Below are 18399 nucleotides of genomic sequence, written 5' to 3'. Positions count from 1 at the left end.
CATCTCACAGACTAGGACACTAATGAACAAGCTCAGCAAGTCGTCAACTCGCATGGAGCACACCAGGCACTCACCGTGCGGACCAGACTCTGTGCTTCTCGAGGACCACCCCACGTCACCATCCTAACACCCCCTGACGTGTGAACCTGTGTCACCCCCACGACACTGATGAACACACCGAGGCTCGGAGAAGCTGAATAACTCAGAAGTCACACAGCCAGTGAATAGTGGAGCGCTCAGCCTGTCCCGCCCCGCACAGAGCGGGCGCTAGGTGGCGCTGGAGGGGCGGGGCCGCAGCGCCTCTTGGTTCCGTCTCTCCTTTCAGTTTCTCCTCCCCCTTCCTCTTCCCAGAATCTTTCTCCATAAAAGAATGAAAACCAAAAATCTCCAGTGAAGGCCAGTGACGAGCCATGCCAGAGGGAGGGAGGGAGGCACGACCTGGGCTGGGGTCCCTGAGACCCTGAGGCTCTTCGGCTCCCTGCCAGGCCCCCCAGCACTGCGCTCCCAGGGCAGGCAGGCAGTGGGAGCTCACACAGCTCTCCGTGTCCCCGCAGTGCAGGCACGGTCACACTGACACATCATCACACTCACACACGCACACACACAATGTGTGCACCCAGGACCCAAACGCCAAGGCCACCCAGCAGGGCAGCACATGACCAGGGGGCGGGGTTGTCCTCTCTGGGCTCCCACTTGCCCCGTCCAGCTGAGGGCTCTCCTCTCCGCGGCCCAGGGCCAGCGTCCTGTGCGTCCCACCGCGGGCCCCGTTGAGGGGGGGTTCTGACTCCTCACGGGGACTCCCTGAGTGGCTCTACAGGTGCTGGGCCGGCGCCACCTCCCGAGCCCCCAACCCCAGGACCGCCCTGCTGACCTGGTGGCACTGACCCAGCACATGACTGTCTTCCTGCCTGGCGACGGCTTGGGGGCAGGTGTCCTGGGGCCCAGGAAGGCCATGTGGCTCAGGGGCCACGGGGCGGGGCTTCAGCCGGCCTTCCCTAGGCAGGCGCGGTGCGGTGCCCCCGCGCAGCCCAGAGTGCTGGGCCGGCTCCGCCCGCGGAGCCTCCTGCTGACAGCCGCCTGCTGCATCTGGGGCCCGTGGCCTCCAGGGCTTCCTCCCCGCCCAGGGCTTCCTGTTGCCGGGCCCCTGGGCAGCCCCGGGTAGCCAGAACTTCCTGCCTTCCACCCTCTGAGGTCCTCAGGCCCAGCGCTGTGCCCAGTCAGTGCCGTGTGGCCTGCTAGCTTTGGGCCACGCCCACTGTGGCCAGAGACCGCAGCTCACCAGGCCCCGGGATGAGGCCAGCTATGCCCCCGGGAGGCAGCTCCCCGCCGGTCCCCCCCAGGGCCACCTCTGTACGTTTGACTTCTTCCCAGCAAATCGCTGAAGCCCCAAAGCCCAGGGCGCCAGGCCTGGCCTCTCTGACCCCAGAGACAGCCACACAAGAAGTCGGTGCTTATGCCCCGCACGGGGAGCTCACTACTACCTGGGCGTGCTCCCACCACCACCACGGGCGCCACTGCCCAGCTCTACCTTCCGAGGCTACACAGCGCAGCTGTGCCTCTGGCACCAGAGCCTTCTGCGTTTCAAGGTGGCCACCTCTCTGCCCTTTGACACCAAGGGACCAAGGGATGGGTTCCGAGCCTGGGCCCAGGCATCGGCCCGTCACCTTCCCTCCTTCCCCAAGCCTTCTGCCCCACCCCATCCCCCCACGCCAGGCACAGCCTCTGTGACAGAGCTGCTGTGACAGAGCCGTGATCGCCGCTCTCTGCTGCCTCATGAACACCTGGCTGGCTAGAGAGCACTTACAGCCCCAGCGGCAAAGCACAGCCCTGGCACTCCCTGGTCCCTGACCGGGTCCCTCCCAAGCCTGCTCTGCCCCACCAAGCCGGGCTTCCTCCCCCGCCCGGGTCCACAGCCAGGAAGCTGGGAGCAGGGATTCAAACCCAGGCTGCTTGGTGCTGAGCCCCCAGGCCCCCTGCCTCTCCTCCCCTGAGCTTGGGTCTCAAGGTCACACCTCGCCCAGGGAGGACAAGACCAGCTGGAGGAAGGAGTGCTTTGGGGCCACGCCACGGCAGGATTTGAGGGTGACAGAGGCCGCAGACTACGGGGTCCTCGGGCGTTGCAAAGGCCTCGTCCTGCCCGCCAGGTTTACCAGGGCATAGCCCCACGGCCAGCTGTGCCGGTGCCTAGTCAGCCCGCATCCCTGTGTGTCGGGGCCTGAGGGAGGCCGGCCCTGGGCTGGGGGGCCTCCATCTCCCAATGTGTGCACAGCCCCAGACCCCTGCCAAGGTCCCTGCATCACCTGGGGGCCAGTCTGGGGTGTGAGACTACCTGCTATCTCCTGGAGGATGGGGCTTTTGTGTATGAGCTGTCCTCAGGGCGGGACCCTGGCCTCCGCAGCCTGTGTCAGCCTCAGTGCCCTCGGTGGCTGTGGGCAGGCCATGCCTTCAGGAGAAAGCTGACCACAACAGATGGACGGGTAGTGGCAATGGGGAGGTTCAGTGGGGCCCCCTGCCCTTCCCCTTTGCAGCCTGCCCAGAGTGGGGAGAGGGCTCCCAGTCAGACTCAGCTGGGCACCCTGCCCACCTCTATCCTCTGCCAGCTGTGCGCCTCAAGCTACTGACTTAGCCTCTCTGAGCCTTAGTTTCTTCATCAGTGCTCAGGGTTGAGATAAAATAGCAGGTTAGGAGCCCCTGGGGCTTGGGCAGCCAGGACAAGCCAGTGGAGCAGTTCTGGGACGGGGCAGGGGCTTCAAGGGGCCGTGAGGTCCAGAGGAGGTGCCCAGCAGGCACTGGATCAGGGGAGGCCTCCAGACGAGGGGCCAGGTTTGACTGAGAAGGAGTTTGCTGGGGCAGGGGTGGCCTGAGGAAGTCAAAGTCCGGGCAGCAAGTGGCCAGAGCCGGGGGAGGCTGCGGGGGCGGACGGCAGGGGGGGAGGGGGAGGGTGTGGGCACAGGCCTGCAGGTGAGAACTGCCCGGAACCGGGAGGCCGCCAGGCTCTCCCTGGGACATCCCATCCCAAGGATGGATCAGGAGGCCTGGGGTCCAGGAGCCACAGCCTCCCCTTGCCCCTGCCCCAGAAGGGCCACCAAGCGCTATCCACAGCAGAGGCAGAGTAGGCAGAGGGCCACACCCGCTGGAGCCCTGGCTCGGCACTAAGAGGCCGTAGGGGCAGTCACGCCCGAGCAGAGGAACAGGGGTCTCCGTGGAAGTCAGACCTGCGTCGACTCCTTCCCCAGCCCTACTCCCTCTGGGAGTCTGAGGTCAGGATTCCCGGGGTTGCTTTGCGACCTCTGAAGGCCCCGCCACTCCAGGCCTCTGTTCCTCCCTGTGCCCTCCCATCTCCCGAGGCAGCATTTCATCCCTGCAGCAAATAACGCAGCGATTCACATTCCTCAAACAGAGGACATTGAGGGTCCCTCCTTCAATAGTGGGAGCCCCACGACCTTTCACACTGTGCTGAGAATAACCAGCCCCCAAGCAGCAAGATGTGTGGGGCTGGGGTCCCTGCCCTCAGCAGCTCTGGTCTTCCACCCAACCCTCCCCAAGTTGCAGCTCCTCCCCCAGCTCCCAGGGCGGCTGCCTCTAAGTTCCAGGCTTGGGGACCACCCACCATGCCAGACGCAGCACACTTAGCAGGGTGGGTAGGACTAGACAGCGGCCGGCGGGGCAGGGGCCAAGAGTCGGCCTGAAAAAGTGGAAGGGAGAGCCTTCTGGGTTCCAGGGGTCCTCAGCTTGCTCTGGAGCCAGGCAAAAGCCCAGGCAAATGCCCACCACCTCTGCAGCAGGCCATGGAGCCTGCCCCACCCTGATGCTCAACAGCCCACTCACCTGCGGTGACCCTGGGGATGCTAGGGTTCAAAGAGCAGGGCACTGGCCGGGCCAATGGTCAGGGAACAGAGGTGTGGAGACTGGAACCACGTCCCTGAGAACCCCAGCTCGGTGTCTCCCGCAGTCTCGGAGAGCCCTGTGCCCAGTCCAGTGCCCACCTGTCGCCTTCATGCCAAGGAGGGCCTACCAGGCTCAGGGAGGGCCCTGGGGCCAGGGAAGGGTGGCTGGCACCTCCATTCGTGTGAAAACCTCAAGCTCTCAAAATAAGACGCTTTGCATCAGTCCCTCACAAAGGAAAGGCCCAAGGCCACCCACAGCCAGCCTGGGACCCACCTACTTAGTCCCCACCCTCCGGGGCCAGGGCCACGAGCCCTTCCCCTGTCTGAGCCTCACTCCTCTCTGCACAGGTGCTGTAAGCTGCCTTCCTGCGCAGGGCTGCAAGGATTCCCGGGAATTTGGTCCTGGGTGCCATCCAGCTGGGCAGAGGGAGCGGGTGGCATAGAGGGCAGGGGCCTGGTCACGGCCACCCAGTGTAGTGGGCTGAATGGGGCCCCCAGAGACATACGTCCAAGTCCTAGTCCCTGGGAACTATGACCATGACCTTATTTGGAAAAATGATCTTTGCATATGTAATTAAGGATCTTACCATGGGCCCTAAATCCAACAACAAGCATCCTTATAACAGACAAAAGAGAAGGGGGAAAAAAAACCCGGAAAAAGAGATCAGACTTGCGGTTACCAGAGGCGGAGGGTGGGATTGCAGGAAGGTGGTCAAAAGGTACAAGCTTCCAGTTATGAAATAAATAGGTCCTGGGGGTGGAATTGCAACACGGTGACTGTAGCCAACAGTGCTGTACGATGTGCAGGAAAGTTGTAAAGAAAGTAAATCCTAAGAGTTCTCATCACAAGGAAACATTTTTGTCCCTTTTTTCTTTTCTTTTTATTGTCTCTGTATAAAGAAGGTGGATGTTAGCTGAACCTATTGTGGGAATCATCTCACAGTATATGCAAATCAACCATCATGCTATGTGCCTTAAACTTAAAAATAAAAAGAGAGGGCTTCCCTGTTGGCGCAGTGGTTGACAGTCCACCTGCCAATGCAGGGGACGCGGGTTCATGCCCCAGTCTGGGAAGATCCCACATGCCGCGGAGCGGCTGGGCCCGTGAGCCGTGGCCGCTGAGCCTGCGCGTCCGGAGCCTGTGCTCCACAACGGTAGAGGCCACAACAGTGAGAGGCCCGCATACCGCAAAAAAAAAAAAAAATTATAAAATAAAAATAATAAAAAGAGAGAGAGAAAAGACACAGAGAAGAAGGTGATGTGAAGACAGAAGCAGAAGCAGAGATTGGAGTGATGTGGCCATAGACCAAGGAAGCTGAGGGCTGCAGGCAGCCACTAGAGGCTGGAAGACAAGGGAGGAAGGAAGGATTCTCCCCTGGAGCCTCCTGTGGGAGCGTGGCCCTGCTGACACCTTGATTTTGGAGTCTGGCCCCAGGACTGTGAGAATAAATTTCTGTTTTTTTCAGCCCGCAGCTTGTGGTACTTTGTTAGGGCAGCCGTGGGAAACTATTTTACACGGGGACTGGCTGAAGTTCTTCCCCCGGATGAGCTCACAGTCAATTTGAAGTCCTGGGCGTGCCAGCAGGGCGAGGCTCGCTCTGTGTGAAGCATCCAGCTGGATAGGGTAAATCTGAGCGGGCTTCCACAGCCTCACCACCTCCCACCCTTCCCGTGCACGGGGTCAGAGGCCACACCCAGCCTACACCCACCAGACTCGCTGGGCCCACCGCCGGACCCTGGTTCCCACCCCTGGCCAGCCCTTCCTTGGCTCCGTCCAGCCATTTCCACCACGAAGCAGAGGCCAGGCCGGTTCCCTGGCTGAGTGTATGGGGTCTGGCCCCTGCTTGCTGCCCTGAGCCCTCGACTCTGGGCCTGTCACACAGAACCACTGTGCCCCACTCTGAGTACGTGCAATCTTCTCCACCTGGAAACTATATCCTCTCCAACAAATGCTCCCTCATCCTCTGAAAACAGAACCATCTAGACCCTCACCCCCTCCTCTGCAATCTCCAAGTCAATGGGACAGCCTTGCCCACCAGGGTGTCACATGTGTTTGTATCCCTAGCACTCCCCATGGGCTTGGGTCCCACCGAATCCCCAGAGCCCGGTGCCTAGCCCACAGAAGGGGCCAAGAGCCCGATGGATGGGTAGACAGATGGGTTCAGCGTCACAGCTACACACACGGCCATACCCCTGATGTGGCTATACAAGCACATGCCTGGACCTCAGAGCCAGAGCGAAGCAGTAATCTGACCAGTGGCTGTAGCAAAGTCCCATGGCCCAGGACCCCCCCGCCGCCTGGTGGGGTAAGCCGCCAGCCAGCACTGGGTGAGCACTGGAGTCTGCTCATTGCAAAACAGAGAACAGGCCAGCATCCCCCGAAGACAGCAGTGTGCTGGGGTCTAGGAGGCCCCCAGGGGCTTCTCGGGGCTACCCAGGGTGGAGGCGAGAGGCAGTCCAGCCACCCCCGTGTCGGCGGCAAAGGGAATTAGGGGAAGTGCAGAAAGAGGCCCACATGCACAGCTGCCCACATGGAGCCTGGGCTTCAGAGGGTGGTGGCCAAATGGGGTTTCTACTCTGGGACCCTCGGCCCTTGAGCTCTGTCCCCATAGAGGACTCGTAGAGCCCACGTATCCCTGGATGCCCCCCACCCCGCCCCGTAGCAAGTTGGGGCCCTCCTCTCCAGGCCTGGCATCTCTGCCTCTAGCAAACATTCCCAAACTGAGCAGCATCTCTCAAGGGCCGGGGTCGAGGGCTGGATTAGCCTGGGGAGCAGAGCTGGGGCCCCTCAAAGAGTCGGGGCCGCTGCGCACCGCACACCAGGTGCGGGACACACTCAGCAGAGCCCTGGGGAGGAGGGAGCTCGGGGCCTGGCCAGGAAGGAGCAGCACGTGCGTGGGAGGGAGGATGGCTGGGCAGGGGCTCCAGGCCCAGGGTCGCTGTCCTTGGATATGGCCATGGTGGGCGGGGGTCGGTCTGGGGGAAGCATAGGTTAGCATCGTCACTCTCTCGTCTCAAACCACAAGCCAGCAGAGGCGTTTCAGGATTCACACTTCAGTTCATCACGACACTGACAAGTTTCCACTTCTTAATTGCTTGAGGAAAAAGCTCTCCAGAGTGCTGACGTGTGGGCCGGGTCTGCCCCCGTGTTCCTGGCCCCTCGCCTGCCGGCGGAGGCAGGCACCACAGGTTCCCAGCCCCGCCCGCCAGGACAGGGCTGCTCCACCATGGGACCTCGGTAGGCAGGACGGCGCGGTGGTGATGGCACAGGCTTCCTTGGGGACAGGATGGGCTTAGTCCTAACCTTGCGGCCCACAGCTCCTGTGCGGGGCTGTCCCGAGGGCCACCGGGCATGGCTGGGGGGCAGGGTGACTCCAGGGATTCCGTGGGCCACGCCGTCATCACTGTCGCGTCAGGAAGGGAGAGCGCTCTCCTGAACCTCCCCTGCTCAAAGCCAGGCGACACCTTCCCATCCTGCCCCTGTGGGTCTGGAGCCCCGAGTACTCCCGCCTCCTTGCTCACCACTGGCCCCATCTGAGCCAGGCTTGCAGGGTTGAAAATTCCACCTGAAGGTGACAGATACCTTTGCCCAGTGCTGTGCTCAGCGTGGAGCGACATCTCCCTTCCCCTTGGTCCCACCCCTGCCTCCTCCGCCCCACGTCCAGACCCACTACCTGCACACACCGCCCCTGCCCTTCTCCTGCGCAGGCTCCGCCCACGTGCAGGGCCACACTGACGGCGGCATTTTCAGCCTTCTGTTGACTTTCTGACCCTTCTTCGATACAGCTCGATGGGGGGTGACATGACAGCCACTCCTTGTGTCTGTCCCCTGCAGTGTCCCCAGCATGAAGCTGCCCTGGGCACCTCCCGCAGTGTGAACAGATCCCACCTCCTTAGCTGGACACTCCCGACTCCACATGGGGTCCCATTACGGAGCTCGTTCACTGAATGAAACTGTTCATCTCTCCCTAAGACCCCCACTGCTCTATCCCTGGGGGGGCCTCTGGCTGCAATGACAATGCCTAGTGCGGGGGGTTTTCCACCCACAAGCAAGGCCTGCACACCCCGGGAGTGACCTCGGCCAGGTGCTTGACCTCTCACAGTCTCACTGTCCTTGTCCACAAAGCGACCAGCAGGCACCGGCAGGGCAGGTGTAGGGCCTGGACAACGCACCCTCACACCCCGAGCGCCCGGTGGGCTGAGCCCCAGGCAGACCAGGCTGCCCGACACTGCTGCCCACCCTCCAGGGGCCAAGGGGGTGTGGCTGGGCTGGAATCTGCAGAGCCCCGTTGTCAGGTCGCCCAGAAGGGGACAGACGGTCTCCTCTGAGGTCACTCCCGGCAGATGAGGAACACGCAGACGGCAGGACTTCCCCAAACCCAGCCCGCTCCACCCTCTTCCCAGCGGCCACCGTGCGTGCTCCTTGGGTCACGTCACCGTGGCTCCCTCAGCACTCCAGAGCCTGGCCCTCAGTGGAGGGTCTGGTCCCCGACAGCAGCCCCAGGCCTCAGGAGCACCGGCTACCACCAGCCAGACCCTCCTGGGGACACATGTACATGTCACATCCTGTGGGGACACGTCCCCACTTGCTGAAGCCAAGGCAGGGGGGTCACAAAGGTTGGGGGCACTTTCCTGTCTACGGTCCACCTCTCGTGACAGGAGGGCCAAGTCAGTGCGCCAGGACAGGGGGCACCCTCCGGCAATGTCCGCCCAGTGCCGAGCCGTCAGCCCCCATGGCCCACTCAGTCCCCAGCTGCCCGTCTCCTGCTCTCCCGATGAGGAAGCTGAGGCTGAGCGGGCTGCAGCAGTGGCCACACAGCCCGCACCACCCATGTGGCCCAGAGCCGGGGCCACTTCACCCGCCACATGCAGCCTGACACTTTCCACCAAGCCTGGGTCTCAGGGGCATGAGGAGGAGCCCCAGGGCCTACTCTCAGGAAGGATGCCAGCTCCCACCCGGCAGAGAACCCAGCAGCCCAGAGGAGGGCTCCAGGCTCCGGCCAGAAGGCTGGGGCACACGGGGCTGGCACACACGGCCTGGGGATGCGGGCACATGCCAGCCTGTCCTCGTGCATTCAGAGTCTGCTTCTGTTTTACACGTATCTCCAGAGCCCAGGGGGAGCTCGTCAGGAGACTGTCCCGGCCACAAGCCCCCACCCTGAGCCCTGTTCTGCGCTGTCCCCGGTACTGGGACAGAGGGAGGCCATCAGGGCATTGCCACCTGTCAGCAAACGCCGCACCCTTCACCCCCGGATCCAAGCTGGGCTCCCGATCTGCTGGGGAGGCAGCCACCTCTGACTCACACCCCTGTGACAACGCTTCCACCCAGATGGGGTGACACATCAGGCAGCATCCGCACGCCATAGCCAAGCAAGAAGATTACATGGAAAGTGTCTTGAGTAGCAAAGAGCTTGTGCAAAGGGCCTGGGGTTGGGGTGAGAGGAGGTATCCAGAGAGACCTGGCCCCACTGCTCCTTGCAGGAGCCGGGGATGGAGGCCAGAGGCTGGCCCTGACAGGCACGCTGCAGGGACACTTGCTGTCCGCCAGTGCCAGGCCAGGGCAGCTGTACGAGCCCTCCACACTGGCAACCACCAGCTGGGGTGTTCCAGCGTAGGCCACCAGGGGCACTGACCTTGACACCAGTAGCATCTGTCCCTTTACTCATCTCTTTAGGATCTTTCGTGCCATGGTGGCCTCCCTCAGACCACAGGAACCAGAAAGTTCCTGAGTACCTTACAGCATTTCACCAAGTCAGGGCTCCCGGGTCAGGACAAAGGGCATCAGGACCCAGGGGCATGAGGTGTGGCCCCGCATCTCAGCTGCTCCATATACCTCTGGGGGGTCCCTGGACCACTCACTCACCTATGAACCTGGTTCACCAATTGTCCAGCAGTATTTTGGTCTCCTGCCCACCCTGCCACAGGCTGGAGCCCGTCAAGTCCAAGTCCATACCACCAGGTCCCTTCCCTCCTTCTTCTCACTTCAGCATTTTAGGGTTTGGTGTCTCTTCAGTTTTAATCCGTTTATTTTTATCCTTTTATCACTAATGTTCATTTTTTTCTTGGCCGCACGGCCTGCAGGATCTTAGCTCCCGGACTAGGGAGCGAACCCTGCGCCCACTGCGGTGGAAGCGCAGAGTCTTAACCACTGAACCACCAGGGAAGTCCCCCTAATGTTAATATTTTTAGGCTGTTTTCAAACATTTTTTTCTTTGACGCTGTAGATTAACCTTCACTCTCTGAGTTTTCTATTTTTATATATATATTTTTTTAATTAATTAATTTTCTTTTTGTGGTATGCGGGCCTCTCACTGTTGTGGCCTCTCCCGTGGCGGAACAAAGGCTCCGGACGCGCAGGCTCAGCGGCCATGGCTCACAGGCCCAGCCACACCGCGGCATGTGGGATCTTCCCGGACCGGGGCACGAACCTGTGTCCCCTGCATCGGCAGGCAGACTCTCAACCACTGCGCCACCAGGGAAGCCCCTGAGTTTTTTATTTTATTGCATTGTTTCTGCTTTTGCTCACCTTTTATTCCTCGGTCAATTTTAAGTTGGCCTCGGGAGGGTCTTGCCCTCTCACTGGCTACTTCCTGGGGTTCCCCACAGGCTTGGGGGGGGCACCCCGTGACGGGGCAGCCCCTCCACCGGGCTGTCGTGGATGGGGGCTGGGGGAGCAGGCCGCAGCCACTCCCAGGCCTGGGTCTCTGGCTGGACAGAGGCAGGGGGACAGAGACACACCCAGAAGGGAGGGAGCCGGAGAGAGGCCACGGGAAGAGGCACGGACAGGGGGCAAAAGATGGAAGGAGGAGCAGGCCGGCCCCCCATGCGGTGTGGGGACACGAGAACGCTGTTCCTCCTCAGCCTGGGAGCCCTGGGCCGGGCGCTGGATGGATGACTCACGGCCCTGGCTCCCCTCCGAGCCCCTCAGCTGGGCCCACAGGGGGCCTGGCTGGCCTGACTGTTCCCAGGCGCCCTCACACTGCCCCATTGTTCAGAGGCCCAGTGAGGAGAAGGGTCTGGCGGTGGGCCAGGATGGCGGGAAAGGGGCCCAGCCCCAGCTCTCCTGCCCCTCTTGGGCAGCCTTGACAGACAGGACAGGGGACAGGAGGGGGTGGGGGAGGGCTGTCTCCATCCAGCCATGCTGCCATCCTCCCAAGGCCGGTGGTCCTGCAGGATGTTGCGCCCCGGCCCCTCTCTCTGAGCCGCTGTCCCAGCCACAACTGGGAGGCAACTCTCAAAGGCAACTGGGCTCAGTCTCAGGTTCAAGGCCGTTACCCCGTTGGTGCTCAGCCACGACGACGGACGGCTCGCACGCCTTCCCTGACCGCCTGGTGCTGTCCCCACCCTGCAAACTTAGGTCACCCCGGGACACCCTGATGCCCCACAGTCAGGCTGGGGAGTGGTGCCCTCAGGGGACCTCAGAGCCCAGCGCAGGGCTGGAGGGGAGGGCCTCTGCTGAGGCCCATCCCCCTGCTCCCTTCCTCCAGGCCCAACCCCTTCCACTGGTACAGCAGCCTTAGAAATGCTTCCCCAGATCCCACAGGCAAAGTGCCCGCGGGGCCCTTGTGGACAAGGCAAACGCTCTCATCTAACCCTCAGCCTAACTAAGCCTCCCAGAGGCAAGGTGGCTTCTGATGGTCAGCAGAGCCAGGGGTCAAGCTCCCGAGTGCCAGCCCCTAAGGCCTCCTCCTGGCTGGGGACCTGCCACCGGGCTGGGGCAGCCTGCCCCGGGTGGGGGAGGGGCACGGCTCAGTGGTGCTATAGGGACACCCTCCGCTCCCCAGGGAGACAGCCATGGGGTCACACCACTGTCGCCAGAAAAGCCAGCAATGAGGACTGGGGGTGCGGAGGCGGAGGGCAGAGGCAGTACGACCAGAGCCGGGTGCTACCCCACGTCTGCCTTCCCCCGGCCCTGGCGGCCCCCTCAGCGAGAGTCACTGACTCCACCCTGGTCAGCTGAACCCCTGCGCCCACGGCACACCTAGCCCTCCTGCAGGTCCGACTCACCTGCTTTTGCCCAAGCTCCTTACAGCCCCTGCTGCGGTGCGGTATGTGCGGTGGGGGGCAGGAGGCAGTCTTAAGACCCCAGAGTGATCTTTCAAACCACAAACCAGCCCCTGCTCAAAACCCTCCCACGGGGGCTTCCCTGGTGGCACAGTGGTTAAGAATGCTCCTGCCAATGCAGGGGACACGGGTTCAAGCCCTGGTTCAGGAAGATCCCACATGCCGCAGAGCAACAAAGCCCGTACGCCACAACTACTGACTGAGCCTGCGCTCTAGAGCCCGCGAGCCACAACTACTGAGCCCACACGCCACAACTACTGAGCCTGCACTCTAGAGCCCGCGAGCCACAACTACTGAGCCCGCGTGCCACAACTACTGAGCCCATGTCTCACAACTACTGAAACCTGTGCACCTAGAGCCCGTGCTCCGGTGGCAAGAGAAGCCACCGCAATAAGCCCCCGCACTGCAACCAAGAGTAGCCCCCGCTCGCCACAACTAGAGAAAGCCCGTGCACAGAAACGAAGACCCAATGCAGCCCAAAATAAATAAATTTAAAAATTTATAAATAAGTAAATTTATAAAAAAAAACCTCCCATGCCTGACCTCTCAGCCTGGCCCCTCCTGCCCCCTTCCTGCTTCCAACCCAAGAAGGCCCTACCCCAAATGGCACCTCCTACACCATTCTTGGGGGCCGCCCCCCTGCAGGGCGAGGAGGTGCCTGCTGCCTCTGCAGGACTGGGCCTGGGGCTGCCTGTGGGGAGGGGCCCCCGCGGGTCCTCCAGGCAGCAGGGGCATCAACACGGAGGCCACTGGGGTGGGGTCATCCCCTCCTGCTTCCCAAGGCCTCACGCTGGAACAACTACCTGTTGGTGCCCGGCTGGCAGGAACCTTGGGCTTGGGGCAGGGCCTCCTAGGTCCTGCGTGTGTGCGGGGGATCTCGTTCTCAACACTCTTCCTTCCCCCGTGACCTCCTGCCCCCAGAGCAGGCACGGCCACCACTGACCACAGAACTTCACCCTCCTGGTCACATTCTCGAGAGAACGGAAGGCTGATCTCAGAGAGCTCCCGTCCCACGTGGCAAACCTTCCAAGGCTGGTGCCCAGGAACCCCAGGATGGCTGGGCAACTCAGGGATGGGCTCCATGCCTCACTCCATTTTATAACAAGTGGACACCAGGGCCACCGGCGCCGAGGCCCAGCTGGGCCAGAACCCGGGCCCTGAGCGCAGCCTGGGGCTCCCCCTTACCCCACCCTCAGGCCCGGCACACCTCCTCTGAGGGAAGCACCAGGCATCGGCCTCCTCTGGCAGCGGCAGCCCAAGGTCTGGAACCAGATTAGGCTGGGTCCTGGTGAGGCCCCGAAGGGAAGTGATTCCACAGTCTCCTGCCCCCATAGCCCACCCCTGAGCAGCTCCCCTGTGTGGCAAGGAGCCGGCACTGGGGGCCCCAGCCCTGGTGCAGCGAAGTGCCAGGGTGGGGTCCCCTGGAGCAGCATATCCTTCCCCCTGGGTGAGCTTCCAGAGAAGTCAGGAGGTGGGGGTTTGGGGGAGGACTTCGTGGGGTCCGGCTGCCCAGTGGGGCTGCAGCACAGCATCGACAAGCTCCCGAGATGGGGGCTGTGGGGGTACGTGGTGGGGATACCTCCTGCGGGAGGCTTAGGCTCTATCCCCAAGTGCCTTCGGCCCCGCCAAGATCTGGGTGGGTCAGCAGGGAGGCTGTAGTGGCCTGGCACTGACCCTGGGGGCTCTGAGGCCCTCTCGTGCATCCAGCTCACAGCCGGGCACTACCATGGATCCCGCCCAGCATCCAACGGCCACCCTGCACTCCTAGAGGTTTCGGGCCAGATGGTGATGGCAATGGGAAGCCGCCTCTCGTCCTGTGCTGAAGGGCAGGGGACGCGGTCACTCCGTCCTCTGCCTACCGTGGTCAAACCCACCAGCTGATCACTGACCTGCCTGCCAGGGCCCGGCCCCCAGCACTGTGTCTGCCTGGCCATCAGGGGACCCAGTGGCTCTGTGCCAGCTGCCCCTTGAGAAAGGGTCTTCCTTTTCTGGCCTCAAATAGGAGGAGAGGAAGCAGCTGGGGTTACGGAGGACATTCCTCAGGAGACAAGGTGAGTTTCCTGGCATGCCTCCCTCCCCCTCCCACCTGTCCACGCAGGGCTCCCGGCCCACTTTTCTGGCTCCTTCCCCACCACTCTCCTACTGGTGGCAGATCTAATCTTGCCAGGCCCCATCTGGGGCACTGGGTCTCTGGGACCCACAGACCAGGTCTCCGCAGTGGCCGGTGGGTCAGGGGAGTTCAGGCTGACCCCAATCTTGGCCCCAACATGTGTCTCTAGGAAGGAACAGCCACGGAGAAAGGAAAGGCTTCCACTTAGGGTGGAGCGCCCCAGACTCCCCGCCTGTCTCCCCGTCTGAACCACTGCTGGGGCCCCTGAGACGAGGTGACCTCAGTAGTGACTATTAAGGGCTGTGGCTGCTGCAGCCCACGGCCCGGGGCCGTGATAGAAACCTGGAGAGGTTCACACAAGGCCAGAGCACAACTACCCACTGTGATCTGATTGGAAACGTCACCAGCCGGGCAGCAGACTCCTTCCAGGATAACGGGGCACCTGTGTCTCTGATGTGGAAGCAGGAGGTAAACACGCCGGGCTTCAGGTCTGTGGGAGCTCCTGGGATGCTCTACAGGGGGTCGTCCCTCTTCTGGGCCAGACCCACGTGGGCACCGCTGGGCAAGGGCACTCAATTGTGTCCCTGTCCTTCATGAGTCCCCAGTTGGGCAGGGAGAAGCAGATAGGTAGACAAGGTGACCAGGGAATGGGCTGGGGCTTGTAGAAGGCACCTAGCTCCGGGAAGCAGGTGCAGGGGCCAGGGAGGGTCCCTGAGCACCAAGCAGGACAGACACTTATGCCTTTTATTAAACTGCTTCCGAGGGAGAGAGTGGCAGGGTGGGCCAGACAGGCTGAGCTGCTACCTATCCATGCCTGGCCCTGGGCTTGGTACACAGGGCACCCAGCTGAACGAGAGGAGCAGAGGTCTGGGGGCAGCAGCTTTCTGAAGGGCACAGGGGCCTAGGCAGGGAGAGCTGCCCCAGGAGTGGAGCTCGGAGTGGGGTGGCACGGGCCCAGGCGCCCAGCCAGGGCCCTAAGTGGACTGTGGGTGCTGCCCCTGGCTCCCAAGGCTTTGAGGTCAAGCCAAGGCCTACCCTGGTATTCCAGGCCCCTAGGTCGACCCCTGACCCCACATCACCTTGCAGGGGGCATCCAGCAGTGAGGGCTGGGGCCACAGGGGCAGCCGGGGTATGAGGACACAGAGCTCTCTAATGCCACAGAGCAATGTTGCCAGATTACAACATCCCCTTGGGCAAGGCTAGAGGAAATCCCCCAAATGGAGCTGCAGGGTCAAGGGCAGGGAGGCCCCAGCCTGGGACAGGGCTCAAGATCCCACAGTGGGGGCTCCTCTACAGCATCTCATTTAACTTTTCCGAGGACACCATGAGTTATAACTGTTTTTAACCCCATTTCACAAGGAGGGACGTGAAGTCCAGAGAGTCACTGAGACTTGAAGGGGACAAGCTGCTCCAGCGCTGGGAATGCGGCCCCCGACTACTTCCTGGGAGGAGCTGTGCTGGCTCCAAGAAGCCCCTGGGAAGCCTTCCCTGGGCCGGCCCAGCCCCCAGCCGTGGGGCAGCCCACCCTCCTCCCAGCAGGCACGGAGCCAACTTGGAGCGCTCACCCGTCAGCCTGGCAGCTCCTGGGGACAGGGACCTCCCCTGCCTCTGCAGGTTCCAGCAGGCAGACGCCCCACACCCCAACCAGCGGCCTGGAACATGGTTGGCAGTGGGCCGCCCCTACCCTGTTTACTGCAGCCAGCATGCAATAAACATCTGATTCACAAGGAAGCAGAGGGCACTTCTCGGAATTGCAGCACAGCTGCAGGGGAAGGAGTACGGATACCAGGAGGGTGCCCTGCCAACCCCTCAGGCCCCGCCGACCTCCCCAAGCCAGTGCCTCGGCCACTGAGCCCACACCCTTCCCAGAGGCCGGCAGGCAAGGATCACTGACTGGGACCCGCTGTGCCTAGCCCACGGGGGCCAAGGATCAGTCGCCGCTGGACCTGGAGACTGGGTGAAAGAAGCCCAGTCCTGCCAGCAAGTTCCAGCGTGCCTCATGACCTGGGACGGGGACGGGCAGGGGCTAAACTGCAGGTGGCCCCAAAGCTGGAACCTCAGGGCTTCCCTGGTGGCGCAGTGGTTGAGAGTCCGCCTGCTGATGCAGGGGACACGGGTTCGTGCCCCGGTCTGGGAAGATCCCACATGCCGCGGAGCGGCTGGCCCGTGAGCCATGGCCGCTGAGCCTGCGCGTCCCGAGCCTGTGCTCCGCAACGGGAGAGGCCACAACAGTGAGAGGCCCGCGTACTGCAAAAAAAAAAAAAAGCTGGAACCTCAGAAGTTCTGCTGCCCAGGGAGAAGCTGGGCAGTGGGGGGACCTCAAGCACCGTGAGGCCCCCTCCCTGATGAGGGCCCAGCCTTGTTTTGCACTTCACTGGGATGGCGCCTGGAGTTCAAGGGCAGCTCAGGAGCCTGGCTCCCGAGCCCAAATCCTTCAGTGTGGCCCAGAGCCAGGGGCTTGTATCACTTGAGGGTAGAGAAGTGTAATTCACTAAGGAGACTCAGGTCTCCTGGCTGTGGCTGAGAGGCAGCTCCATTTCTCTCGGCATCATCCTGGCTGCCCTGCGGTGCCTAGGCCCAGAGGTGGTAAGGAGACACCACAAGAGTGCCCTGCCAATCCCTCAGGCCCGGCCGACCTCCCCAGGCCACTGCCTCAGCGACCGAGCCCACACCCTTCACCCTTCCTGGAGGCCAGCAGGCAAGGACCAGGAGGTGGGCACCGCTGAGCCTCCTGCCTGAGGCTACAAAGAGCCCAGAACGCTCCCCCTCCCCGCCTCTGGGACTTAAGTGGCCCACATGTGGGACTGTCCCCAGCCCTTGGATGACTGGTCAGGGCCACTGGAGAGATCCAGAGGCCTTTTGGAGACAGGCCACCTACCTGTGGGTAGGATTTCAGCATCCTGACAGCCCCCTCTCCCTGCCTCGGCCCCTGTGCACTTTCATCCATGCCCCCATCCACACTCTCACCACATCTGGTGCACACCAGGCCACTCTGGTCAAACTGGTCTGCCACCCTCCCCGCTGCCAGCCTCTGGCTCAGTCTCCTCCTACCTTCGTGGTTGTCCGCATGGCTCAGACAGCCCTCCTTCTGATGGCAAACCCTACTTTCACTGGCCACCTGCCGCCCACCTCCCTCAGCCAGGCTGCCGACTGCTAACCATGCTACCTGGGATTATTAGAGAACCACACATGTGCATGCCCAGGCCTTACTGAGGCCATCTATTAGCCAGCCAATGAGGGGAGAGTGGGGCCTGCCACTCACTGACCCTTGGTGTCCCATGATAGAGCTTCAAGGACAGAAACCAGGAGGACCCAGGTGGTTCCCTGAGCCTGGCCACTCCTAAGACACTCTAGCCTTTGCCATGAGACCCAAGCGGGCAGGGACCTAGGAGCCTGCCCTTTGCCCCAGATCTCTCCAGGTCCAGTCCCACCCCCACTCCCAAGCAGAGGTGGCCCAGCTATCCCTGCTCTCCAGCCCCGAGGGCCAGGGAAATCACCCCCAGTGGCTCACAGTTACTGAACACCAATCACGTGCCACCACCAGCCCCTGGACGTTCAAAACCACCTATAAGGCAGAAAGTGGTTCACTACCCCCATTTTACAGATGAGGAAACTGAGGCTCAGTAGTGTGAAGCCCCCTGGCCGGGATCACACAGCTAGTAAATGGTGGCAGCCGGATTCAAAGCCAGGACCCAGCCACTTGGTGTGTCTCTCTGTGCTCCCTCAGGCTTCCCCCATGTAGGCCTGCAAGCTTGCGGGCATCCATGTAGGGGGAGGGATGGTGGGGGCTGACTCAGCATCTCACTTTCCTCTGTCCATGTGAACAGGAAGGGCCAAGGGAGGTTTGGAGCCGCCCACCCTCCTATCTCTCCCAGGCTGGCCTCCTTGTTGGGCTCCTCCCTGACTCTGCAGGCCTGAGGGACTCTCCAGAAAGGCCAGGCCCTCTGTCAGCACCCCTCTTTCCTGATGGCCAACAGGGACTAGCCTGGGCCATCTACCCATCTGTCCTTCTGCCTGCCGCCTCTGGCCAGGGTGTGCCCCAACACGGGGAACAGAGCCAAGTAATGGAGTGGTGGCTGGTGGGGGGGGGGGGGGGCGGCGGGGGAGGGAGGGGGAATTTGACAGAATTCTCTCACCTTGGAGCCCCCGTCCTGGCCTCCTGGTCTACCTGGAGTGGAGCCCTGACTCCCAGAGGGCCCTCTGGGTGGGTGCCCTGGGTATCGGACACAGTGGGAGGAGAGCCAGGAGATAATGGAGCCCAGCCCCCTCCTCTGGTCTCGCAGAGCCTGGGCCAGAGAGGGCAGAGGGCCAACCCAGGGTTACACTGAAGTCAATGCT

At 62.2% G+C, this 18399-nt stretch overlaps 1 protein-coding gene across 4 annotated transcripts in view; it reads right to left on the bottom strand.

Annotated features, from left to right (window-relative positions):
* Positions 1-18399, bottom strand: part of SH3BP2 (SH3 domain binding protein 2) — a 35232-nt gene that overhangs the window by 15694 nt on the left and 1139 nt on the right. Inside the window, exon 1 of one of the 4 annotated variants that reach the window (XM_032633113.1) lies at positions 872-1087. The exons of 1 other annotated variant lie outside the window; for it this stretch is intronic. In XM_032633113.1, coding sequence (XP_032489004.1) covers positions 872-954 — 83 coding nt within the window. In that variant the 5' untranslated portion in view covers positions 955-1087. Of the gene's footprint in view, positions 1-871; positions 1088-18399 lie in introns of those variants that run through there. 2 more of the 4 variants (XM_032633117.1, XM_032633114.1) reach the window with 2 other exon arrangements.

This window comes from Phocoena sinus, chromosome 5, assembly GCF_008692025.1.
Source record: "Phocoena sinus isolate mPhoSin1 chromosome 5, mPhoSin1.pri, whole genome shotgun sequence".
Taxonomy (NCBI): Eukaryota; Metazoa; Chordata; class Mammalia; order Artiodactyla; family Phocoenidae; genus Phocoena; species Phocoena sinus.
The sequence above is the reverse complement of the archived record's forward strand: the minus strand, read 5'-3'. Positions and strand labels throughout refer to the sequence as shown.